The sequence below is a fragment of the Sebastes umbrosus genome, chromosome 15 (assembly GCF_015220745.1).
Source record: "Sebastes umbrosus isolate fSebUmb1 chromosome 15, fSebUmb1.pri, whole genome shotgun sequence".
NCBI classification, from domain to species: Eukaryota; Metazoa; Chordata; class Actinopteri; order Perciformes; family Sebastidae; genus Sebastes; species Sebastes umbrosus.
Window position 1 is genome coordinate 14,234,627 of NC_051283.1, and position 26,337 is coordinate 14,260,963.

Sequence of the window (26,337 nt, forward strand, 5' to 3'; positions counted from 1 at the left end):
GATGAGGAAGAGCTGTGATAAGGGTTGCATTAAGGGTTGGTTTATATCTACTTTTTAACTCCGGATGGATATGTGGGTTGAACATAAACTTGGGATGCTGTTGATATATTTAATTTGGAATGTAAATAAATCTGGGATAGTTTATACATTATATTATATTATATTATATTATCATTCTATGATATATGAGTTATTAGAGGAGAAGTGAGAAAGGGGTAGGGAATTATAAGTTTTACTTCTACCTACTCCTTTTCGGACACTATTACTCTTGTTTTGTTTGTTGTTATCTGTTTTTATTCATTTTATGTTAAAATAAAGATAAATAAAGTCTTTCATTCATTCATTCATTCATTTTTTGTGTCATAAATATCAAATGCGCAATTAAGACGAGGGTTTTCTGACGCAGTATCCTATATAGTTTATACATTGTGGGTTCCTTTTTTCAAATTAAGTTGAAACCCTATCACTACACTTACACTTATTTCTGTCTTTCTTTTAATTTCTATGTTTTTTTCTTTGTAAAACCAGCATCTAGAGTATATAGGCCTGGACTATCTTTTTAAAATCAAAAGAATCCAAGGGCGAAAACACCATTCAAATACAAGTTCTACTATTTACCATCCTTTTCAGACTCTTTTCTTTATTAAAATGATCAAAATGCCTATTTTGGAGCATGCGCACACAATGCAATGACTGGAATTCACCCGGCAATTTAATTTCTAATGCTCTGAATGTGTTTTTTTTGTATCATAAATATCAAATGCGCAATTAAGACGAGGGTTTTCTGACGCAGTAGCCTATAGTTTATACATTATGTGTTCCTTTTTTTCAAATTAAGTTGAAACCCTATCACTACACTTATACTTATTTCTGTCTTTCTTTTCCTTTCTATCTTTTTTTTTCTTTGTAAAATTGCATTTATCCCCCACTAAAGTGCCGTTTATGTCCTTTTTGTCACTCTGCTGGATCAGCCTGCAGAGGGTATCCTGGGAAACGAGGCGTCTGCAGCAGCAGACCTGCATGGTCTCCACTGGAGAGTCAGAGGTGCTCCCATTGACCGTGGAGTTGGTCAGTTTCTCTGCATGGCCCATGTGTGGTCGTCTGTCGTCGCCATCGGCTGTCGGCCCACATTTCTGTCACCTGTGGATAAATCAACAGTTGTTCTCCGAATCAGGTTCAAATTTACTGATTATATTTTATTCCTGCTCGTTTATTGGCTCTGATAGTTTCATGTTTCAGCCTGATGGTTTTATAATCCCCTAGCAAATCCAGACTCGTATCAATGCAGCCAGCAACATAACAGCTGAACATAAGAGCATGCACCAATTCAAGTTCAAAAACACTTCAAAAGAATTAAATAATGTGGAAAAAAACCCACAAGTAAACACATTAATTTTAGATTTTTTAATGGATGTTTTTATCTGAACATTTATTCATTTGCTCAGTTTTGTTTTGGTTGTAGCTGTATGACCACTGCTCCTTGTGTGCGCATTATAAACCTCCACGCTTAAGTTGTATTTAGTGATGTTTGAATGCATGTGTAAAAGTTTGTGCATCAAAAGGTCACAGTTGGCTAAACACATTAATTTAGATTTTGAATGGATGTTTTGTCTGAACATTTATTCATTTGCTCAGCCTATAGTTTTGTTTTGGTTGTAGCTATGACCACTGACATTATAACTCTCCATGCTTAGTTAAGTTGTATTTTGTGATGTTTGAATGCATGTATAATAGTGTATGCATCAAAAGGTTCACAGTTGGTACCCGTCTCCTTATATAGTCAGACTGCCTGTGTATCTTTTCGGCCTCGGTGTTCTCACTTTGAGATAAAGAATATAGTCAATGGATGCTTTGAGGCGCAGGTGTGGTGGCCCATTTTTCCACCATAAAATGCAAACAAAAACCAGCCTGTACTAAAGCTCTAGGCTTTTTATTTCACTTGAAGACCTAAACTACAGGAGGTTTCTTTGCAAAGACACTGAATGCGCCTATTTAAGGCTGCTTTACAGCCCACAGGCCTATACCTGCCGTGGCGTTAAACTTTACTTTCAGATCCTCCCCACACTTGATTGTTTACTTGTTGTCTAACAAGGTTTTATGGCAGACTGGTTGGGCTGTCTGGGTCGCATTCTCTGCCTGACATAAAACCAGTCACTCCAAGATAGAAGTTAAAGAATTTAAAGTCAAATATGTTGTGTTGTAATCTGTGAATTGATATAATTGTTTGGTTTTAAGTGTTTGACTGAATCCAAAGGACGCATGTGTCTATTTATGTGTGTGTGTGTGTGTGTGTGTGTGTGTGTGTGTGTGTGTGTTTGTTGTGCGCTATAGTACGAAAACAGCAGGAAACGTAGGAATAAAAGCTCTTCTCTTGACTTAAAGGCTAAGAAAACATTGTTTCGTGAGTAAACACACGGAATATCTCTCTATCTCCATATCAGATATCTTGCATAGTCACTCTTGGTCATTTATTACCATGCATTAATGTTTATCTTTTAGGTTTTATGTTTCCTTTTTTGTCCAAAATTGGATATAAATTGAATATTGTCTTTGCGTAAAAGCGCATAAAATCAACTTATCAACACAAATTCTTAATTTTAATGAGAGCAATTCCCCAAAATGGTATGAGTTACTATCCGTTGTTTACTATTTTAGAGATAAATAATTCAAAGAGCGTTAATATCTCTCATGATGCACTATTAGTGCGAAGGTGAAGTTCATTAGACTTTTTCTGCAGCTCAGAGTTACAGGCTCACATTATCGACTACTCTTGTAACCTAAAGCCATGCGTAAATGCAAAAGCAATTAAAGGAAGTCCATCCGGGGCATAGTGGGCCCTTTGCTCTCCGTAAAGGACCCTCTCCCTCCCCCGAACTTGAAGTCGACCGTACAGACAAAGCTTTGGCTTTGAGAGCTTTTACGCAGCGCCAGACTGCCTGTTTTGATGACCAAAAAGCCGCACAAGCAGGATGGTCAGAGGATCAGCACAACGACTTCCTTTTAATACAAAACACATTTTGACTTACAAGTGGCTTTAATGTTTAATGCTTGTCTCTATTTTTGGAATATTTTTTTTTCATTTGCTCAGATTAGAAAAGGTTGTTGTAAGTAGAACTCTTACCTTAGTTGTTTACAGACATGATGTGTTTCCATGTCATTGACATTTGCTCAGATTAGAAAAGGTCTTATTTGTTGTAAGTATAACTCTTACCTTAGTTGTTAACAGACATGATATGTTTCTATGTAGTTGACATTTGCTCAGATTAGAAAAGGTGTTATTTGTTGTAAGTAGAACTCTTACCTTAGTTATTTACAGACATGATATGTTTCTATGTAGTTGACATTTGCTCAGATTAGAAAAGGTCTTATTTGTTTGTAAGTAGAACTCTTACCTTAGTTATTTACAGACATGATATGTTTCTATGTAGTTGACATTTGCTCAGATTAGAAAAGGTCTTATTTGTTTGTAAGTATAACTCTTACCTTAGTTGTTTACAGACATTATATGTTTCCATGTCGTTGAAAAAATCCTCAGCTGCTGGAGTTTGAGTCCGTGTTTAGGTGGCGACTTCCTATCACGCTTGGCCTGTTTTGTGGTGTCTGTCTGGCCAGGGGGAGAAAAAAAAAGCGCAGCAGAATACTATAGCAGCTATAAAAACGCAGGTCTGTCCAGAGCTGGCTTTGGTTTTCCTGGGCATCCTGTGCTCAATTACAGCTTAAAAGCTTCAGCACAAGTCATAGAATTTGTCTGGATTGACTTGAGAGGCGGAGCGTGTGGTCGTTGTTTGTGTCCCTGTAGTTTATCCAAATAAAATGGCCTGCAAACTGGACGGTGGATAGATAGCACGGACTGCATGTTTTTACACTGTTTTGATACACTCACAGGGCGTTAGTTAGTCTTAGTGTGTGTGATATTTTAAGGTTGTGTTTCACATGTGCCATCAGGAGCCCTCTTTGGATCGTCATGTGCACATCGGGCTGTGGGTTCCAGGTCTTAATCCGGGCTCAGGTCTCTCATTCACAGCATATTAGAGTCAGGTTGCAGTCTCTCCAAATCAAGCTCCACGGTGGCCTCCGAGCTGAGAGCCAGGGAATGTGCTCTGTGATATGTTTACCAAAATCAAATAGAAGAAATTCCCTTCGTCTTAAAAAGATACTACTAAATGTGTTATCTTAATTTAGCTTCAAGTAGAAAGTAAACCATTTAATCTAAAATAATTTGTAAATCCCTATATGACAATTTATAGGCTTAAAATATTTAAATTATTCACAATCAGGATTTTAATGGATTACTGAAGAACATGTTGCATGCATTTTCGAGCTTTTAACTATGAAACAGCTTCAGGTATTTTAAAAATTGTGCACAATTTGATGCGTTTAGAAATGTTTTTCTCCTTTCATTTTGTGTGTATGTTGATGGGATTTACGCAAATGTGGTTATAGATGCGTCATGGGAATAAATAGCAAAAAATAGTGTTCTGATGGAAATTATTAGTCATCAAAACATAAAAAATGTGTTGTAAATTTCTGGAATGTGTCTTCTTGCTGGATAACGCACATTTGAATAAATATTTGTACCGAAACGTAAAGAAATAGCCGTGCGTAAAAATGGAGCGGGCTTGAATGTTGCGATTTTTGGAGCTGTTATTGGATCCATTAAGTGTTCATATCAGAAAAAACAGAGCAGTAAAACGAGGATCATTCAAAAATAGAATACATTAATTATTCTAAAGAGGTTTAACTATTGAGGTAGACTGATAATTCTTGAGCATTTTTCTCAGTGAGCCTCTGGTCTTTTCTGAGAAGTGTGTCGGTTTTTTTTATTGTTGTTACTCACAAGGAAATACAAACTATCACAATAATAAAAATGTATCTATTAATCTAAACGTTACAATTTAAAATATGAGTTTATTGGTGTAAGGTTTCACTGACGACCAACATGTCACTGTCTGGTTTTACCTTAAATTTGTATTCTGTTCACTACAATTTTATCCTGTATTTATTCTGTCAAAATGTCATTTTGGTTTTTGTTATACTGGTGTTAACACAAGGCTGAAAGCCAGTTGAAACATTAGCCGCTACTTTGAACATGACCCTGATAACCAAATGCCCACTAGGCCAAATGCTATGTTGTAAAACCACCAAATGATGATGACTAAGAGGTTTCTAAAAGCAGACTTTAGAGATAAGATGGTTGTCTCCTTCCTCAAATTAAGGTCCATGTCCTGTCTATGCACAGTAATGCTGTTTTTTTAGTTAATGTTATTGTCAGGAAAGATTTTCGGGTCAAGTTATTCTGCAGAATCGTTTCTATTTTCCGTATTGCGCACATCATTTAAAAACAAGGAAAACTTGGAGAAACAAGCTTAAATTACGCACAGAAATCTTTCCATGGCAGATAAGTGTAGAAAAGCACACAACATCTGTGAAATTGATATTGATATTTTTGGATAAACCTTCGATTGAAATCTCTCTTTTAACCATCATAATTCAGTTTTATCTTCCTCTTTCTTGGTTTTGCATGTTAAGGAATTCATTTTTTAAAGCCGACATGGCGATAAACCACCAATGCCAAGCTTTTGGACACATAGCAGTCATGTGTCTCACACTCCTACACACACTCTTTCTCTTTCCTACACACACACACACACACACATTTACACACAGCCTGGAAATCTTTCATGCTGTCCATGCACAGTAATGCTTGTTTAGTTAATGTTATTGTCAGGTAGGATTTCGGACAAGTTATTCTGCAGAATTGTTTTTATTTTCCGTATTGTGCACATCATTTAAAAACAAGGAAAACTAGAAATAAGCTCAAATTACGCACAGAAATCGTTCCATGGCAGATAGTGTAGTAAAGCACAACACAACATCTGGGAAATTGATATTGATATTTTTGATAAAATATAACCACCATAATTCAATTCTAGTTCTCTCTTCCTCTTTCTTGGTTTTGCATGTTAAGGAATTCATTTTTAAGCTCTACATGGCAATAAACCACCAATGCCAAGCTTTAGGACACATAGCAGTCATGTGTCTTACACTCCTACACACACTCCTTCTCTTTCCTACACGTGCACACACACACACACACGCACACGCACACACACATACACACACAAACACACACACACACACCCATATGCACACAGCCTGAAAAATCTGTCAATTTCTGCCGCGTAGTCACGTGACCTCCTCCTCCGTGGAGTGGATGGAGAGATGTGCTCTCCACGTCAGCCTACGTCTCCAAAATTTCTGCTTAGCGAACCTGCTTCAAAGAAGAAGCAAGAAGGCGCGTCGCTTCAGAGAGAGCCATGTTCAGGAGGGCGGCTATAGAGGAATATCAAACCTCCAACATAGAGTTATTATTATAGCAGCAAGAGGGTGAACTATATACGAGATGATGGATTTTGACGAAAGGGTCCCAGTCGGATCGAACATGTATTTGCCCAGCTGCACTTATTACGTGTCTGCTGGTGCAGATTTCTCCGGTCTTCCCTCATTTTTGTCCCAGACCCCTTCCACTCGCCCCATGACATACTCCTACTCCTCCAACCTGCCGCAGGTCCAGCCCGTCAGAGAGGTGACGTTCAGGGACTACGCAGCCATTGAAGCGTCCGGTAAATGGCCGCACCGGAGCAACTTGCCACACGGCTACCACAACCACAGCGCGGAGGACATGGTGCACCGGGACTGTCTTTCGGCTGCTCAAGGAGACATGTTCGGTAAAAACAGTCCCTACCACCACCACCACCACCACCACCACACAGGCTCCTCTGCAGCTGCTGCTGCTGCTGCCACCAATTTCTACGGGAACGTGGGCAGAAATGGCGTTCTGCCACAAGTCTTCGACCAGTTCTACGAAACTGCGTATGGAAACGCGTCGGAGAGCTCCTCCACAAATGACTACAAAACGGCGACCAAGCAGCAGCAGCAGCCTGGCTCTGGACAGGAGGACGCACAGGAGGACACCGAGGAGAAGGAGTCCCGGGATGAGGAGGCGAGCAGTCCGCACTTATCTTCCGGCAACAATGAGGAGAAATCCAGCAGCAGCAGCAGTACGTATTAAAGTCAGCACCCTTTGGTTATGAGAGAAAGTTTTGCAATCTTGCGCGCTGCTGTTAAAATTTTTATATGCTGTTTTATAAGCATATAAGGTTTATAGAGAGGGGGCCTGTAGACCCCCCCGCCCCCCCACCACCACCTCCCCAACAAAACTTTGTTATAAACTGCAGGATCACGTGTTTGGAATTGAAATTGGCCGTGAAAAGACATGGTGTTTTTTTTTTCCTGTAACACTTTCTGTGACGTTTTTTCCCCAAAAAGCACCCCATAGTTATGAATGTGAATTCTTATTACACAGACCTGCGTTTAATTCCCATGTTTTATTTATTTATAAACTTGTTTCACGGTTTTCTTAGCGTTAAAAGGAGCACATGCATGTAATGAGGGGTTCTGGTTTTAAGGTGTAGCACACATGAGCTCTTGTGTTAAAGCCATTACGGTTTCTTATTTTATTTATTTATTTTATTTAACCAGGTAGTATACTCATTGAGATTAAGAATCTCTTTTGCAAGAGAGACCCGGCAAAGCCAAGACAGCAGCATTTAAACATAATTAAAGTTTCAGACGCCACAACATGAATGCAAAATAAATACATGGAATAATATCATACAAAACTCATTAAAATCAAGTGTTTGAAGCCAACGTTAAACGTTTCTTAGCGTTAAAAGAGCACTTGCATGTAAAAAGAAAAAAAGCACCCAAGTTATGAATGTGAATTCTTACACAGACCTGTGTTTAATTCCATGTTTTATTTATAAACGTGCTTGTTTCACGGTTTCCTAGCGTTAAAGGGAGCACATGCATGTAATGAGGGTTCTGGTTTTAAGGTGTATAGCACACATGAGCTCTTGTGTTAAAGCCATTATGGGACTCCCATTTGTACATTTTCCCCCTTCTGTGTTCTATAAATCTAACATTTAATATAAACTGTCTAATGCAACACGGTCTCGTTTTCCTGTTGCTGTATTAGTTACTTAATGTTTGAAAGCGAGCTTTTGATTTGCTAAAAATAAAAGGTCAAAGCCAAAGTGTTCTGTGTAGTGAACCAGCACGAATGGTTTGGTAATGGAATTTAGAATTCTAGAATAGAATTTTCGAATTGTAGAATAGAATTTGCAGTGTAATAGAATCTCACTATATTTGACTCTTGACATGTTGTAATAGGAAATATGCTATTACTGTAGAGGAAATCCGCTCATGCGTATAATCTGGGCAACTTCCATGCCCGTGTAAATCTTATAGTAAAATGGCTAATTTGAAATGTTTATGTATTTCTGTGACACACTTTTTTTGTGCCCTCTGTAGATGGACAGAGGACCCGCAAGAAAAGGTGCCCTTATTCCAAATATCAGATCAGAGAACTTGAGAGAGAATTCTTTTTCAGTGTGTACATTAACAAGGAGAAACGTCTGCAACTGTCTCGGATGCTCAACCTCACCGACCGACAAGTGAAGATTTGGTTTCAGAACCGTCGCATGAAGGAGAAGAAACTGAACAGAGATAGATTACAATATTACACGTCCAACCCTCTGCTTTAGGGGTCAACACGACCTCTGTCACAGCTTCCGTATAGTCCTCTGCTGTGGGACTGACTGCGTTTACAGGCAGACTGACTCTCCTCAGTGTACATTGTGTACATTGTGTACCACAATGGCCGACAACAACAACACTGCTCGATGGTTAATTTCAAGTTCGAGGACAACAGTATCCTGCGATCTGAATTAAACCCACAAAGAGAGAGAGAGAGCATCAATTAAGTCAGTCTGCGGACTCTGGGTTTGCCCTTCAGACTCACTTTCTGAGGAAAATGTAGAAACGGATTTTTGTCCTCTTGCAAGGGCCCATGTTAATATTATTGTGACTCACAGACGCCTTTTCTTTATTTCCCTTTTCACGCGGGCAGAAAGTCACTAATTGACTCACCCAGTGTATTTTGTACTCAAAAAAAGATTTGTTTAAACTTTCTTTCTGTTTTTTAAAACCAGAAAAAGTGGTGGATCTATTTAGGATGATGTGACTTTTAATAACTGAATATATATATATATATATATATTGGTGTGACCAAATAATGAGTCCGAACGGATGAGAATGTAATGTGTTTCTGTTTTTTGTGTGCTTATTTATTTTGTAACCCACTCGTTTACTATCTCCTTTTAATGCCACCACGGCTAAACCAAGTCAAAGTCCTTTATTACAAGCAGGCTGTTCCGTGTCGAGTCTGGGCTGACCTCAAAACGAGCTTTTCCTGTTATAGCCTGCACAATGAGGGCTGGAAGTATTTATATTTTGCGTATATCTTTCAACAACCCAAATCCATGTTGACCTTTCTCGATTTTTTGGAGACTATCAGTGGAGTATTGATGATGCAGGCCAAAACCAGAGAGATAAGCTCGCCCACTGGATCCGTGTGGAGTTGCACTGAGGTACACGCCCAACATATTCACACAGGTATATACGCTGCGGGCCTCTTCGGTCTCATATTGATACGCATAACAGAATATTTTTTTCATGACTTCGTGATCCTTTGGTACTTGCAGTCTAAAAGAAGATTTAAAAAAAGCTGCATTTTCAAGTGTGCTGTCAGGGCAAGGCTGGTCAGGGTCATCGCATTGAATCAATTGCTTGGTATGCCCAAACTATTGTGTATTATACTATATTTCCAAATAATAAAAAACAAATGAAAAGATCATTGAAAAAAAAAAAAATTCTGCGTGGTCATTGTTTTTCCCCCATAAGCATTTGTTTTTTTGGTGAATGAAAATTACGCACATGTGGAACCATTTTACGCACGCGAAATTAACACATTCAACTCACTCTTGCAATAGATTTATCCCAAGCAGGTGCTTTGGTATGTTGCAAACAATTAAAAATCGCTGAAGTGCAGCAGATTTGAGGGCTCATATGCAAATTATGAACCTGATAGAGGCACACACTCACACACACACACACTCACACACACAGTGCAAACTTAAAAAAATGTTTTTATGTTCAGTCTTTAAAAATTAATAAAGTAACAAATTAAACACTGAAGCTGTCGATTCTTGTTAAATGTTTTAGAAGAATCATAAATCTTTAATTATGGGATTAGATGGATCAAATATTGCCTAGATATCAACTAAAAAGAAATGATTGTGCTCACAAATATTGTGCTTTTATTTGTGCAATAATTTCGAACCCTGTCTCTCAATATTTTGAGCCATATAAGATAATTTACAACTCTTGCATTCCATCTGATGGAAATCTTTGTGTGGATAGCTTATAGATCCACCTTTATCTATCTCTATAACATTTAATGTTGCCAAACATTCAGCATTTCGCAATGTAGCCTATATTTTCAATTCGTTTCTACTTCACTGTATGTAGTTTGTTTGTGTGCAAGCTGTCATTTTTAGCTGATTGGCTTTTGGAAACACTGTTCCAACAACAACAGTCTCCTTTGGGCGAGGGTCGCCATATTTGCTGTTGTTATCGCTGTGTTTATGGGAGCTAGCCGCAGCGCATTGGCGTTCATATATGACAGTCAAAAGGGCCATAAACGCGGTGGAGAGAGGCTAGGCTGAAGTTTATGGTTGCCTCTCTCTCTCTCTCTGCCATAGTCCGGCCTTGCCTCGCGCATCCTCTTTACAGCGCGCTGGAATTCCGTTTCCCTAATTACGGGACATCCTCCCCGTTGCCGCAGCAACGCGGCCATAAAAGCTGTCTGAGTCTGGGGCATTTGTACAATTGGAGTGCAGTGCAATAAACCGTCTGAGACCCAAGGTTATTAACTTGTGTTACCAAGGAGGCGAGAGGAGAGGACGGAGAGGAAGACAGCCTCTGGTTTGCTCACTGGGTCGACTTCATTTGAGAGGCTTCGTATCGTTTATCCACCTCGAATCAGTCTAGTGGATGGCTCCTACTCCGGATTAGACTCTCCTCCACCACCGGGCGGCGCTATTGGGTACCAATGTCATGTCCGTGGCCGTGGATCTAGTAGTCGTCTCAAAGCTCAACTCCAATGCAAAGCAGGTAAAAAGTTGTTGTTGTTGTTGTGGACACAGCCTGGGAGCTTGATGAGATAGATCTGTTGTTGCAAGAACAGACAGTCAGAGTGTCTGCTCTTCTCTTTGCATGAGAGGATTAGTTTAAGATGAGAGTCGTTTTGTGTTTAGTTTCCACATTTGTCTGGTGCTCACTGGGCCGTGCGGTAGAGAAAGTCTTCCTGGGGGCCCTAATAAGGCAACACATCTGTGCCAAGCCTTCATGCTTGCATGTGCTATTCATTTTGCTGAGCTTGGAGCTTTTTTAATGGTTGAAGTATATAGCATGGGCCGGCTTGTACCTGGAGAGATCTGCTGCAACTCCAGTCCATGTCTAAACCACAAATGTTTTGGATTTGGGGGAAAAAAAAGTCTGTCTTAATTATTATTTTAAAAAAAATAAATGGATACAGTCAGTATCCTGTAACGATGCAACAGTAAGCAGCAGCGGCTGCTGGATACAAAACAAAATGATTTCATTCTTCAGATGGTTCTCGTGCTATAAATGCATGCTCATCTTAAAAAATACACATGCAGCAGCTGGCATTGTATGCTCATTCCTCTTCTTCCTCTTCTTCAAAGGGAATCCCACTAACAACATTTGACGTCCTTCCAAAAAACACATTATTCTCTGTGCGTGCCAAGTGGATGCGAGCTGCTATTAGAAGAGTCGATGTGATTGTGATCAGATCCCCTTTTTCCTTCCTGTCATAGATACAGAGCTGCGCTATGTTGAGGCTATTCGGTGTCAGTCCGAGTGGCTATTCTGAACCTTAATGCGTCTCTTTCTCCTTTGTCTCTCGTGAAAAATAAATGCTTCCGCTGGATGTAATAAAACGCCCGCATTATTGTTCATAACTGCACTCGAGACGAACATGATACGACTCAAACGGCCTCTTATATGGGCCGGATCAAAGCCAGTGGTCAGAGTGAACTGTTTTGAGGATATAATAGCCGGGCAGCTGTGAAAATGAAGATTTAATAGCTACAATTAATAACTGTAACACAAAGATATCGATAGGCCCCCATGCCAGTATACAACACCATGAAGTGTGTGCAGGCCAAACCAATTTAATACTGGGCACACATAATTAATTGATGTATTTAGTTTCCTTTACTGGCTCATATGTCCCATAAGGAACTGTGTGGAAGAGTACACAGACTTTGGACTTACATTGCTGTTTGTGTTTATTTAGTAGGTCAGCATTGTAGTGAATTATTTTATGTTTTTTTTGGTGAATTTACTGAACAGGCGCACGGCCTTTGTCTTTTTCAAACTACCGCACTGCAAAAGAAAAAAGCTCTTTACTTTAAATATTTCTACAACATGTATTTTTTTCCCCTTTTTAAATAGATTATTGTGTTGTATTCATATATACATAAATAACCTCCAACCAGGCTTCCAGTCATTTAAGTCATTTGATATATGTGCGTTTTGAGCAGCAGAGATTGACAAATGTCCACAGTCGACGCGCTAAAAATCTAAGCCAGTGTACATAAATGAGCTGTCAATGACCAAAACCTAAATGGGCTCAATTTATGAATTTCTCCCCAAATTTTCCTCGCTGCAGTACAACAGGCTGCAAACAAACCCGGGGGGCTATTGCGGCCACCTGGGCCTGGTAATGGCAAAGCTGGCCGAGATTAACTTCAACCTGGAGAGAGCAATAGAGTGCACATGGCCAAGGACACTACGAGATGGAAGGAGAGTTTTATTGTGGCCCTTATTGCCCCAAATTGGACCGACAGGATGACTTGTATGTGCAAGCTTTATGTCTGCTGTGCTGTGGCACATTGTGCCTGTTCCCTTGCACAGCGAACGTGATCAATACTTTGGCAGTTTAACAAATTTAATTTTCTATACTGAGCACAGTTTGGATTTTCTTTTAATGTATTTTTGTTGTTTCTTATAACCGTCTTTGTTCTTATAACCTCTGAACGAAAGTACACGCAGGTTTAACCTTTTTTGTGCTATGCGTAATGACCAGTTGTTTTACAGATGAACTAATTTCCTTAATTAGAGGGAAAAAAACAGAAATACAACCATAATTATTACAAATCCTAATTTTAAATACATCTGTGAAAAATAGTGTAATGTTTTACTGTGAAATGTCAAATTATATGCGCAGTAGTTTTATATATCACGAAGAGAATGCCAGTACCTAATAGGCTCTAATAAAGGAAGTTGTTGTATATATTATTACATGTGGTATTTTAAGAATTTAATGTTTTAAAGGGGCAGTAATTCGTCGAACATTAGGCCAATTATTTGTTCTATAAAAGCCTTTTTTCGTTACTGTACGTTTTATTGCTTTAATTTGATCACTGGTGACAAAGGAATGGTTTTGCCGTTGTTTTTACGCACGAGGATAGTTTGGTTCATCTCTATGAATTTTACATAATCCAATTTTTGTTCAATATCTTAAATTTAAACTGGTTATGTTTGATGTAATACAGTCATTTCAGGAGTACAACAAGACAGATCAACTTTGTAAACTTGATATTGAATACTTCAGAGACTTTGCCTGTGGAACGATAAATAAACGAAAATCAGAATCCGTTTTATTGGCCATGTATGAGTACACATACAATAAATATGACTCCGTTTTTTGTTGCTCTCAATGTATGTATACATAAAATAGACATATAGCAAAAAAAACAAGGATAACAAAGCTGAACACTAGTTAACATAAACATCTATCTGTTCAGCTGCCTGTAGGTGTGATATGTAAACAATGAACAGCAGCATACAATGTCTACGTCAGACAGTTCATGTACATAAAGAAAGAACAAGGTATGTTAGACATTAGTCTCTATCTTCAGGCAACAGTAGTCTTTGTTTTTAGTGCAGAAGAGCTCAGACTGTCTGGAGGCTAGAGGATGCACCAAAACGGCTTTTTGCCAAGTCATTTCGCTAAAGGCGAATTCTAAACACACTTTACTACCTCTAAGTCTCCATTGCTTTGTTATTGTGTGTCGTTGTTGACGGCTTCTGCAGCCCTATATATATATATTATTTTAACTTGATAAGGCCATATCTACTCAATCTAGTTTATATCATGTTTATTTTTTGTTTACAGCTTATTTTGTATATTGTATATTGGTAGAAATTCAATTTTTTTATTCTTATTTTATTCTAACGTTTTTATCTATTCTTTTGTTATTATACTGTTTAACTTGCACCAACAAAACCAAAGCAAATTCCTAGTGTATACCTCTTACACCTGGCAATAAACACGATTCTGATTCTGATTCTGATCTAAACCAGTATTTTTTGTGCATTTGCAACGAAAAAAAGTTGGATTTTTTTTGTAGTTTTATTTTACCTTCCACCAGTTTGACTTGAGGTTTGAGATTTTTATAAATCTGATACTGTGATTACTGTGCTGCACCTAATGCATGGCTTTGTGGTTACATTTTATTTGCATACAGGAAAAGGAGCAATCAGTGCTTCAGACAAGTTAAAGCTTGTTTAAAGAATGAATTAATGAAATGCTTTATTATTTATTATAAATATGTATTTTTTAAACTTTGCATCATGTTGGACCTCGCCCCTTCTATACTTCTATAATGGTGGTGCAATAAGCCGAGGTGAGGGAACACACTGATTGCTCTGCTGCCTTCTTTCTTTCTCTGCACTCAGCTACCATGATGGATATCGCTCCTGGCTGTGCTACGTAGCAGCAGAGTGGGAGGGGACTACCCATCTTCCAGCATTTCCATTGGTTTTTACTAGTCCTGCACGGTGGAGAAAGGAGGGGGGGTAGGGGGGTGCCTCTAATCATATCCAGCATGTTTTGCACAAGAAATGTCAGCCAGAAAGGGCTATCTTCTCCCCTCGCCAAAATACACCACAACAATAATGTCATGTTCGGACAGCCCGTCAGGAAACGCGTTTCTAGTGGACTCTCTGATCAGTGGCCGCACCGAGAGCTCCGGAGGTCACTACGCAGGGAGCGCAAGCGCGGCGGTGTGCGTGCCTACAGAAGTGCCTTACGGACTACACAACTATGGATACTTCCCAGGTATGGGTAAGCGCAACGAGGTGGTGGGGACCCAAAATATGGTTTCCTCTTCTTCCTCTGGCGCGTACATGTCCAGCATGGAGATGTGGATGGACGCGCAGAGGTCATGTCGGATGGACCAAGAGCACCCAGGTCTGGTGGGTCCCCAGGTCGCGCCCTGCTCCTCCTTTCCGCAGAATATTAAGGAAGAGAGCACCTATTGCCTGTATGAGCAGCCGAAGTGCCCTAAAGCGTCCACCGCGGAAGATCTGACATATTCGAGGTTAACAGCAGCCGGCCTCAGCTCCACTTCTTGCACAGTTACCGAAGGCTCAGTGCCTGTGCCGGGCTACTTCCGCTTGTCTCAGACGCACGCACATTCTCATAAACTTTACAACAGCAGCGGCCCCCAGCCGAACCCTTCCCATGCTCATTTTGGCCTACACCCCATTGCTCCTACTGCTGCTCGCTTCCACTGTACGCCACCGACTGCAACTGCTCCAGCCACGGCGCATGCAGAGCAGGAAGAAAGGAGGAACACCGAGGAGCCCACGGTGTCCTCGGGACAGATTCCTCGCGCTGCACCGGGGAACGAGGAGGCACGCGAGTCCTCGGATGCAGCAGAAGCGTCCTCAGCTGACGAGACAGAAGAGCATGAAAAAGAGAGTCCAGCAAAGACCACTAAAGGTAAGCATATAGTTCATCATTCATAGGTGTGGTCATGCACTGTTGTTTTTCTGTTTTCATGCAGCTCAGGTAGGCTTTTTTATGGCACCTGTGAAGTTTCTATTTGACTGGTTAGACTTGCAGTGACAAGTCGAGACACGGGTGTGGAAACTTTGCATTTGTAAGTCTTTAGTCTCCAAGTTTTTACAGTATTTGTACATTATTTAATGCATATGTGCATGAATACACACCGAAAGATTATGCGTAAAATTGAAAAAAGGAGTCAATGATGTAAGGGGAAAAGCTAGATTTGGTTTAATTAAACAAATGGATAATTAAGAAATTAATTTCAAATACATGCATACCATTTAATACATTTGAACTACCTATAAGCCTTAGCCAGTGTTTGTTTTGAGCGCTGCGTAAAATGTACGCGTAAATAGGACTACATGTATTTGTGTAGGCCTTTTTTTAATATTTTTCTGTGCCATAATGTCTTTGTATTCTTTCACTATTTATATGACACTAATACAATGTTTTTTCACTGCACTATTGGTGTAAAATGTCATGTAATATTTTCAAACTATTACTATATACCATTACTTATAATGATGATGAGTCAAACAAAGCACCCATAGTTTACGCATAAGACACACACACACACACACACTCACAGATCCCCATGATGCAGTGCGTAAAAGCTTTGCATTTTCTTTATAGGAGACACAAAAAGTGAAAGCACGGCCAACTGGCTGACAGCGAAAAGCGGCCGGAAGAAACGCTGTCCGTACACCAAGCATCAGACACTGGAGCTGGAGAAGGAGTTCCTCTTCAACATGTACCTGACCCGAGAGCGCCGCCTAGAGATCAGTAAAGGCGTCCACCTGACGGACAGGCAGGTTAAGATCTGGTTCCAGAACCGCAGGATGAAACTGAAGAAAATGACGCGGGAGAACAGGATCCGGGAGCTCACCTCCAACTACGGATTTTCATGATGAACAAGGTGATCACAATGAAATAGAAGATAATTGGTGAAATCAATACCCCCCCTCCATCCCCTCCCACCACCCAAACCCTCCACCCATCCTCACCACTCTGTCCACATAATGACTCATTTCACTGTGGGGTTTTATTTCCAGACACGCTTAAAAGTCGATGCATCGTCCTCTGAGCTATACTGAGAAAAGGGGGAGAAAAAAATGAATGTTATGAGTTTCTATTTGATTGTTTGTGTTTTTGTGTTGTCGACCTGTTTCTGTCACTTCTGTCGTATGGTTGGATAGTGTCGTCAGTGGAGTTTAAAGCAACGCATTTCTTTTTTTTTTTATTATAGTAAAACACATAGTGCCATGGAAGGTGGCTTAAAATGCCCACTCCCCTTTCAATAACCTTTCTCTAAATTTAGCCAAACAAATATGAATTTATTTTAATTGGAATTGCATGATATAAAGTTCCCCTATTTTACTTTTGTTTTTTTTTAAATATCAATTTTAAAACCACTGGAATATAATGCCCATGTATCACCACCAAGGGAATAATAATAATTCACCTTTGACCATTAGATGTAGTCTACCATGATATAGGCCTATTCTATATGTACGAGCTAAATGTATGAGTTGAATCTTTAATCAGGACGTTTTACACGAAAAACGGTGCGCAAAAGTGAAATAGGAATGTTTTTATTGTATATTTTTGTGTACATATGACATTGTGTTTTTTGTGTAATGCTTAATAAATTATCAGCTCGCATTTGAGGAGTAGCTGCTTGTATGTTTGTACTGTGGGTTTTATATTTATTCAGTCAAAGAATACATAAACAGGAAAAAAGGCTTTGTTTGAAATCCAAAATCCAAAATAATGTGGGCTGGAGACTCACTAGTTTTTGTGAACCGGAATGTTTCTCGAGGCTAATGTAATGGCCGTCGGAAATAATTAAGATATTAGGCTGTAAGCCGTCTAGCTGCATGCCCAGCCGGCTATTGTAGAGTTTTATGACTGGCTGCTATATGAGGTTTCTCCCTCTCCTCTAAGAGCTGCTTCAGTCGTGGGAGAGCCTTTCAGACGGAGAGGAGGCCTGGCTCTCAGCTACAAATCTCAACTGTACAGATACACTGTGGATAAAACATTACCTCCTGCTTTAGTTTGGGAATACTGCTCTGGGGATTAACGTTTCAAGGATCGGGTAAGTCCATTTATCATTGTGAATTTGCCCCATTTTGCTCCTTCTTATTGCACCGAAAACAGTTGTACTTTCTCAACACAGACGTTTTTTTTGGACACTTGATGACTGGACCGACGAAATTGGCTGATTGTGTTTCACTTTGAGGCCCCCTGATCGACTGGTCGAGTGGTTTAGGTAGTTTCATGTTGTTGGGGTCCATTTTCTAACGCTGCAACATGAAACTGTCTTAATTGCCCCAGTTCCACACATCGAAAACAGAAAAAGGAAAAGCAAATCAGGGAGATAAAGGATGATGCAAATTGGTGTTTTTTGGAAGCATGTTCTAAAAACCTCCCTGCTTGATAAACCATGGGAGTGGTTTGACTGGGCTGTTGTGTTCGAGGCTATATTCTTAACCTGTCTCCTGTAATGTTTCTTTAGACTTCGCTGCTTGTCGTTAAAATGAGCCTTACACATGCATGTGTGCTGAATTTCAACGTGATCAAAGCTGAGCTGCAGTATGCGTCGTGGACTTGGGGGATTAAGGGTAAAGCCGTGAGTGTTTTCCGTGAGTAGTAGTGACGCAGACACGCCAGACAAGGCCTCGGTTACGACCACTGCAGTGGAGATGAAGTGGAAGGTGAATGGGGCAACAGCGACCTCCGTGGGCAACGAGACACCGGATGCTTCCGCTGCGCAATATAGTGGCTCAGACAAAAGGAGGGGAAGGGCTTTATGGCGATATTTAGATCCGCCAGACAGGCTGTTATCTGCAGAAGGCAAAAGAAGTGAATAGCCCCTGCGGTAAACTGGGTGAAAAAAACACCCTGATTTAGGTTTACAGCCTGAGAGAGCCATTGGCATAGTGGCGTCTTTTCCCTTCCTCTGAAGGTGTTTGTCTATTCTAACTTTTAGTGCACAAATAGGCGCTCCCTTTTTACCCCCACGGCTTGTTTGATGTCTGTTGGTCAAATAAAGTGCAACTACCAGCGAGGTGATATAGTTTGAAAACCAGAATGCACATTATTATGGACAGCTTGTGCTTTTTTTTTTTTTTAATTCCTGTGCTCCTTTTCCTAAATGTAATAGTGGAGAGTATTCCTGCGTGTTGAGTTTTGCCTGTGGCCTTGTGTGGGGTGTTGGCCAAGCTCTCTCTCTCGTTTATTTGATGGTAATAAATAAAACACGCAGCTTAATGTGTAAGAACTCAAGGTTGCTGCTTTGTATAGACGGGATCTGCAATGTGGAGTTGGGTTTATAGGATATTGTGAACTTTACGCACAGAGCTATACCACATTTTGTGTGGAAATCCACATTGAGATGAAGTTATTAATGCATTTCTGTAATATCCATACATTCCTAGTATATATTGTTAATATTGTGATACGTCAATATATTTTCAGCTAAATGCGTTTTGTGCCAGTTTAGAATTTCAACAAATAAAGTGAATATCAATTTATTTTAATGTTGGAGTTGGGTTCATAGGATAGTGTGGACGTTACGCACAGAGCTATACCACATTTTGTGTGAAAATCCACATTGATATTACGCTATTAATGCAATTTCTGTAACATCCATACATTCCTAGTATATTGTTAATATTGTGATACATGTGTTTATAGGATATTGTGGACGTTACGCACAGAGCTATACCACATTTTGTGTGCAAATCCACATTGAGATTAAGTTATTAATGCATTTTTGTAATATCCATACATTCCTAGTATATTGTTAATATTTTGATACATCAATATATTTTCAGCTAAATGCTTTTTGTGCCATTTGAAGTTTAGAATTTCAACAAAATATTAATTTATTTTAATTATAACGCTTCTATCGGTCAATTTCCTTACTCTTGTATTAATTAATTTATCTATCTTTATTACTCCATCTATTTTAAATGTGCTGTTGTTTCCTGGTGTTCGCCACTGCTCGCACCATTTCATTTTAAAAGGAGGAAACCACAAGCACCACATTAGTATTTTTAGCTCTATTTAAGTGTAACGCTACACCGAGGCTCTGGCTGCAAGCAGGCATTAGAGCTAATTTGTTGATGGCGGTGATGATGGCAGCATAGGCTCATACAAGTGATAACGGCGGTGTAAATAATAAGCACGTTAAACGGTGTGTTCAGCGAGGAGAAACCGGGATCTGCCGTTAATGTTATTTGGAAAAATATTTAATAAATATTCTGCTATCGTGAGTCAAATTCAGTGCGCCAATAACACATTTATCTAGTTTTATTTTCTCATTTTAATTTATTGTCTTCTATATTTTTATTTCATAATATGTGACCAGTTTGTAAAACACCTATTTTATATTTTATAACATGCAGTCATAAGTATCCAGTAAATTATGTTGTTTTATTTGTTCTATATAGGCCAGTAGTTTTACAGCGTGATTATAGCCGAAACCAGTAATAGTTTGTAGCTGCAACTAACTTTGAAATAAAATTGTCCTTTTTCTTTTTGTTAATCTGATTAAACATTTCAAAATAAAATCTTCTCAATTTTAAAGAAATAATCATGTTCATTGCTTTTTTTTTCAACCATAGTCCTGCATTATATTCTTGAATATGCTGTAATGTGGATTATTAGATGTTAGAGATATAGCCCCAACATACTATATTATTAAATATTGCCTGCAACGGAAACTACAGATGCAAATTAGCCTTTCTGGCAAATTTATGGCATATTTTCCGTAATGTTATCAATATTCACTGTTCCTGTCAAATATACTAAAACGTATACGGTGAACGTGAAATAGGCATATCTTTGTCTAAATCACGAAATGTGGTTATTCTAGAAAAACAAGACCATATAAGCATTATGCTTTTAATGCTTTTAAATCAGCATAGACGCACAGACAACAATCTTGTCTAGCTATATGTTTAAAGGAAAATACCTGTTTTAGCTGCCTATAATATTAGATATGACCCGCATATCTTTTGGTGAGTTTGTCTGTAAAAATGTGTTTAATGTTTGAAGCTGAACAAAGGAAAATATACGGACACTTGGAGGATGGCTGATGGAGCCGAAAAGGAGCAAAAATTTAAAAGAAAATGTAATTTGTATAGTTGTAATTTGAGATCCAGATGTTGTTTCATCCTTGGTGCTGCTGAGTTTCTTTAATACAGTGGCCACCACTGTATTAAAGAAGCAATGTGTTTTGGTGAACAGCAATGGTAGGGTGCTTACGTGTCCTATAAAGTAGCTCGTAAAATAAGGCCTCCAAAAAAACATACTGTATCGTTTTTGGATAACCAAGAAAGGGATTTTAACAGCAGCAAGCAGGATAAAATACTGTAAAAATATGTTTTTCATTCATATTTTCAGTTCTCACAGATAACAGATCTAACTCACATCCTGATGATTCTTATAGCTTTAAAAACTAGAGGTTGTTATAGGAGAGCGGGTGAGTATTTAATGACCAAAGGGATTGATTTATCCTTTATTGTTCAGCCTTTATGATCACGTGTGTGTCTGCTAACCAATGGCATGGCAGCCTGTCTCTCCATTACAAGCCCACTGTAGTTTCTCTGTGGGGCCAAGTTGCTACTTGATTTCTCCACATTGTTATTTTGTGAGGTTTACTGCGTGTGTATACATGTGTGTGGTGTGTGTGTGTACTTTTTTTGTTGTCGCATGTATGACTGCGTACATGTGAACGTGTGATTTTTATTCTTGCCATGTCGACATCCGGAACACTGACTAGTTACTACGTCGATTCCCTCATTCTGCCCGAGACTGAGGAGCTCTCTGTGCCGAGATACAGCTCCGGTCCTGGGCTGCAGCACTCGAGACAACCGGCCTCCATCATCGGTGACCACGGAGAGCTCGGGACCTGCACTTTCCCGTCCAAACCTCCGGTGTTCGGTCCGTCGTGGAGCCACGTCCCTGCGCAATTCCCGGGCACCGTTTCCTCCGTGTATCATCATCACCACTATGGGCATCCTCAGGGGCCCGTCGGTGCGGACACAGATGGCCGCTATCAGTCGTGGCTGCTGGAGCCTATGTCCGGTTCCCTGCCTCCAATGGCCGGATTACCGACGACGACGCATCACTACGGAATCAAACCGGAGGGTCTGACACCGGGCGCGCTCTCCGGTTCCCACACCGCGCTGCTGCTCTCCGATTACGCCAACGGGACGGTGGCGACGGTGGCATCTCCGGTGGAAAAGGACGCACTGTCCGGACAGGCAGCAGGGGTGGACACGATCGTGGAAGTGGAGGAGAAACCGGCTCATGATCCAAGTAAGTGGCTGCAAGGAGTCCTTAATGTTTTATTAGTCTACTATTTATACCGCATAAAGCTGTGAGGATGCGTGATGGAGGTGCGCGTGTGAACAGATGCCATTCTGAACGTGCCATTTCCTTATGGGGGGACTGTTAATGGCCACAGCTCCCATTGCTTATATGAGATCACCTTTGCTTCGGTTTTAAAGTGAGAACGTGAGTTGAGAGAAATAGTTTTTATTTGGATGCGTGTTAGACATGTATAGCCATTTTTCTTCTCATGATAATGGCCCAGCTCCCATTGCTTATAAGAGATAAGTCAGGTCAAATTTATTTCTATAGCACATTTTAAAACAACATGAGCTGACCAAAACTGCTTCACAGACATAGTGCAGAATAAAAGCAGGTCAACAGAGCAGACAGCAAAACAAAATCTCACACATATCCACAGACAGAGACCAAGATAAAAAACCATGAGTAAAAGATATGTTATAATGAGCATTATAAAAAAGGCCAATTAGTAATCACAATTCAAGTACATTCAAAAGCCAAAGAAAAGAGGTGGGTCTTGAGCTGTGCTGCTTTGAAGGACTCTGTAGAGGGAGCAGATCTGATGTGGAGATAACCTTTGCTTAGCTTTTAAAGTGAGAACGTGAGTTGAGAGAAATAGCTTTATCTGGATGCGGTTAGATGTGTATGTATAGCCATTTTTCTTCTCATCAGATTTTTTTTTTTTTTTTTTTTTTGGTCTGAACCCAAATTATAAGTGATGTTTTGTTTTTGCATTTGGGTCCCTCACACCAATGTCCCATGCACCCATCCACTCCCACTTTTTCCAGATAACCCAGTGTCCAACTTGAAATAGGCATATCTTTGTCTAAATCACGAAAACTGGTTATTGTAGAAAAATAACACCATATAAGCATTATGCTTTTAATGTTTTTAAATCAGCATAGACGCACAGACAACAATATTGTCTAGCTATATGTTTTTAAAGGGAAATACCTGTTTTAGCTGCCTATAATATTAGATATATGACCCGCATATCTTTTGGTGCGTTTGTCTGTAAAATGTGTTTAATGTTTGAAGCTGAACAAAGGAAAATATTCCTTATGGGGGGACTGTTAATGGCCCAGCTCCCCATTGCTATATGAGATAACCTTTGCTTAGCTTTTAAAGTGAACGTTAGTTGAGAGTTTTATATTTGGATGCGGTTAGACATGTGTAGCCATTTTTCTTCTCATCAGATTTTTTTTTTTTTTTGGTCTGAACCCAACTTATGAGTGATGTTTAGTTTTTTTTGCATTTGGTCACTCGACACCTAGTCCCTCACACCAATGTCCCATGCACCCCCCTCCCACACTCTTTCCTAGATAACCCAGTGTCCAACTGGCTCCACGCGAGTGCCACGAGAAAAAAACGCTGTCCGTACACCAAACACCAGATCCTGGAGCTGGAGAAAGAGTTCCTCTTTAACACCTACCTGACCAGGGACCGTAGGTACGAGGTGGCGAGGCAATTAAACCTCACCGAGAGACAGGTTAAGATCTGGTTCCAGAACCGCAGGATGAAGATGAAGAAGTTTAATAAAGAAGGCCTACCGAAAGAGATTGACTAGATATTTACAGTTATATAGGCTGTTAATGAGCTTTGTGTTGTGTGGGAGCTCCTAACTCTGCTGGACCTTGTTTTTAAAACTCATTGTCTTATTGTTCTATATAACAGAAGCTATTAGGCTTATTTGTCTTGTAAAAAAAAAACAGCATGTTTGGGCTTCAGTTTGATGCGACTACCTTTATATTGCACAATTTTAACGGTGCCCACTCGTTTTTGTATTTGTTCTTTTTCTTATTTTGAATTAATACCTCGTTAAAGTGTATTAGTTGGCCTGGTCCCTGTGCTTGTTTGTTTGTTTGTGTATGGATGTTTCTAGCTGTGTGTTTGTATAGGTCTATTTGTTGTCTATCTCGGAGTAACCTGAGCGTATAGTTTGTAAAAATGTATTAATTTTTATTGTTATTTCTCCCTTACTGTTTAGAACTATGACTGATGACCATGAGTTTGAATCTAACATTGGAGCCGTAGAAACAAGACTCATTGCATTTTTGAAGTAGGTTGACCTCAGAAACCTCTTGAAAATGCTAAAACACAAAAGCAAAATATGTTATAGAAGCTATATATATATCACACGACACGATTGACTACCTATGTCACTCAACTACCTACAATAACCTATTTTTTTCCCCGATGGCGGATAATAGTAGATATGCTTGCATTAGATGCTGAACTATGAATTTCAGGGAGTAACATTTTGAAAGTACATAATGTTTGTTAGTGAGAGGAAATTAAATAAAACACTGTAGGCTACTTATTGAATACCTCACGGTCTGCTGACCGTCTGACTTTTTGGTTGACAAATGTAATTTGTACTTTATTTATTAAATAAAACAAATTATAGGCCTATCTGCGAATGCATGCGCATTATCATTTCATTCTGGCCTCACATCAAAAATGATTTATATGTTTATATTATATAATATTCCACGAATTATTGCTGCAGAAAAGAAGTATTTTCTGGTGCTTCTTTGCAAAAATATGAAGGTTACTGCTGACACACACACACACACACAAACACACGCTGAAGATACACATATATATATTTGGATAATTGAGTAATTATAATAGAAAATTTGTGCAAATTAACAAAACATGTACAGGTTTTAATACATAGCCTCAAGCATATAAAATTTGCAAATAGCACACACTCACTCACTCACTCACTCACTCACTCACTGACGCACACACACACGCGCGCACACACACACACACACTGAAAATACACAGATATATTTGGATAATCGAGCAATTATTAAGAGAAAATAGGTGCAAATTAACAAAAAATGTAGAGGTTTTAATAAATATTCTCAAGCATTTCAATTTGTAAATAGCACACAAACACACACACACACACACACGCACACACACACACACACACACTGACTGACTGACTCACTCACTGACGCACACACCTATAGGTGAATATCTGTGTGTGCGTGTGTGTTTCTGGATTGGGGACAGAGCTGCGTCTTGGCAGAGGATGTTGTTAGCTGTATACAGCCATAAAAGACAATTACCGCTATAACCTTTTATGGGGTGCAAAGCGCTACGAGGCGAGAGGACACAAAACAAAAAAAAGACATCGAGGACTTCGACAGCTGAAGCCCAAAATAATGCAGCAGCCGATGTGTTGCAGTTCAGCTCAGATATGACCAGGCCTCTCAGCTTAAAGCCTCATCGTTAGCGCAGTGGTGACATACCAAAGAACTGGGATTTTGTGAATACATATTATAACAGCCCTGTAGGATTTTGGGGATTCAAAAGGCAACGTGACTTCATCCCAAAAGGTTTTAAAGACTACTCTTAAATTATGGCCTCTGCTTTTGTAAGGCTGGTTCAAGTCTCTGCATGTTGGTTGGAAATATTTGGCACACAATATAAGAGAATCAGCAAATCCAAATGTGAGCTATAAGCTTCAGAGCTGCTATAAGTGTGATGGTCAATCAGAGACAAACTCTATCAGATCCACTAGGTCATTATAGTTCTTATTAAGGACTGCACATAAATAAACTGGTAGATTATGGTACACTGTTAAGAATTTCCCAGTAAAATAACAGTAAAGAACTGGCAGCAGGGTTGCCTTTATGTTACTGTAAAATTAACATTATTATACCGTCGCTGAAATTTACAGCTTTGTAATGTTAATGAAAAATACAGTTTGAACTGTTTTGTTTTTTTATTAATTGCACAGTATTTTACAGTTAATTTACTGTTTAAAGATACATTATATAGCTGTTTTTCACCTTTCTTTCACATTATCTTACTGATTTGTTTTAATGCACTATTTAGGTAATTAAAGGCACTTGTTAGGAAAAAGGCTATAATAGACTTGTTGACACTTTTGCCAAAATGTCTGTCTATAGCTGGCTACAAGCACAGAATGCAAACCATAACAACATGTGAGTGAAGAACAATGACGCTAATTCACTGATTTTCCAAGCATGTACAATGTACAAGCCTCACATGCGCAGATCAGGTCCCAGAATTAAAAAAAATACTGCATGAAACTGTTACAGATGATACTTTAGACGGTTGATCAGCAGTAAAGTGATGTTTTTTAAGAATGC

At 39.4% G+C, this 26,337-nt stretch overlaps 3 protein-coding genes and 1 long non-coding RNA gene across 4 annotated transcripts; 3 read left to right on the plus strand and 1 right to left on the minus strand.

Annotated features, from left to right (window-relative positions):
- Window positions 1–747: 747 nt before the first annotated feature.
- On the minus strand, window positions 748–3,951 carry LOC119503433. Its single transcript, XR_005210312.1, has 2 exons — window positions 3,484–3,951; window positions 748–1,140 (listed from the first exon to the last, which is right to left on the minus strand). It is a non-coding gene; the product is annotated as an uncharacterized LOC119503433 (long non-coding RNA).
- A 2,271-nt stretch (window positions 3,952–6,222) lies between these two features.
- On the plus strand, window positions 6,223–9,016 carry LOC119503409 (homeobox protein Hox-A11a-like). The gene is made up of 2 exons (XM_037795199.1): window positions 6,223–7,061; window positions 8,374–9,016. Exons 1-2 carry the CDS (start codon window positions 6,404–6,406, stop codon window positions 8,604–8,606), a joined length of 891 nt encoding a protein of 296 aa, XP_037651127.1. The 5' UTR covers window positions 6,223–6,403; the 3' UTR covers window positions 8,607–9,016.
- A 1,767-nt stretch (window positions 9,017–10,783) lies between these two features.
- LOC119503408 (homeobox protein Hox-A10-like) lies at window positions 10,784–17,527 on the plus strand. Its single transcript, XM_037795197.1, has 3 exons — window positions 10,784–11,076; window positions 14,731–15,778; window positions 16,478–17,527. The coding sequence occupies exons 2-3, from the start codon at window positions 14,896–14,898 to the stop codon at window positions 16,750–16,752; spliced, it is 1,158 nt and encodes a 385-aa protein (XP_037651125.1). The 5' UTR covers window positions 10,784–11,076; window positions 14,731–14,895; the 3' UTR covers window positions 16,753–17,527.
- Window positions 17,528–18,168: 641 nt separating this feature from the next.
- hoxa9a (homeobox A9a) lies at window positions 18,169–24,615 on the plus strand. Its single transcript, XM_037795200.1, has 2 exons — window positions 18,169–22,171; window positions 23,527–24,615. The coding sequence occupies exons 1-2, from the start codon at window positions 21,607–21,609 to the stop codon at window positions 23,769–23,771; spliced, it is 810 nt and encodes a 269-aa protein (XP_037651128.1). The 5' UTR covers window positions 18,169–21,606; the 3' UTR covers window positions 23,772–24,615.
- Window positions 24,616–26,337: the final 1,722 nt, after the last annotated feature.

Coding starts and splice junctions, on each gene's coding strand:
- LOC119503409 (XM_037795199.1), top strand. CDS start 6,404: ATGATGGATTTTGACGAAAGGGTCCCAGTCGGATCGAACATGTATTTG. Junction 7,062..8,373: donor GAAATCCAGCAGCAGCAGCA/GTACGTATTAAA, acceptor TGCCCTCTGTAG/ATGGACAGAGGACCCGCAAG.
- LOC119503408 (XM_037795197.1), top strand. CDS start 14,896: ATGTCAGCCAGAAAGGGCTATCTTCTCCCCTCGCCAAAATACACCACA. Junction 15,779..16,477: donor TCCAGCAAAGACCACTAAAG/GTAAGCATATAG, acceptor TTTTCTTTATAG/GAGACACAAAAAGTGAAAGC.
- hoxa9a (XM_037795200.1), top strand. CDS start 21,607: ATGTCGACATCCGGAACACTGACTAGTTACTACGTCGATTCCCTCATT. Junction 22,172..23,526: donor GAAACCGGCTCATGATCCAA/GTAAGTGGCTGC, acceptor ACTCTTTCCTAG/ATAACCCAGTGTCCAACTGG.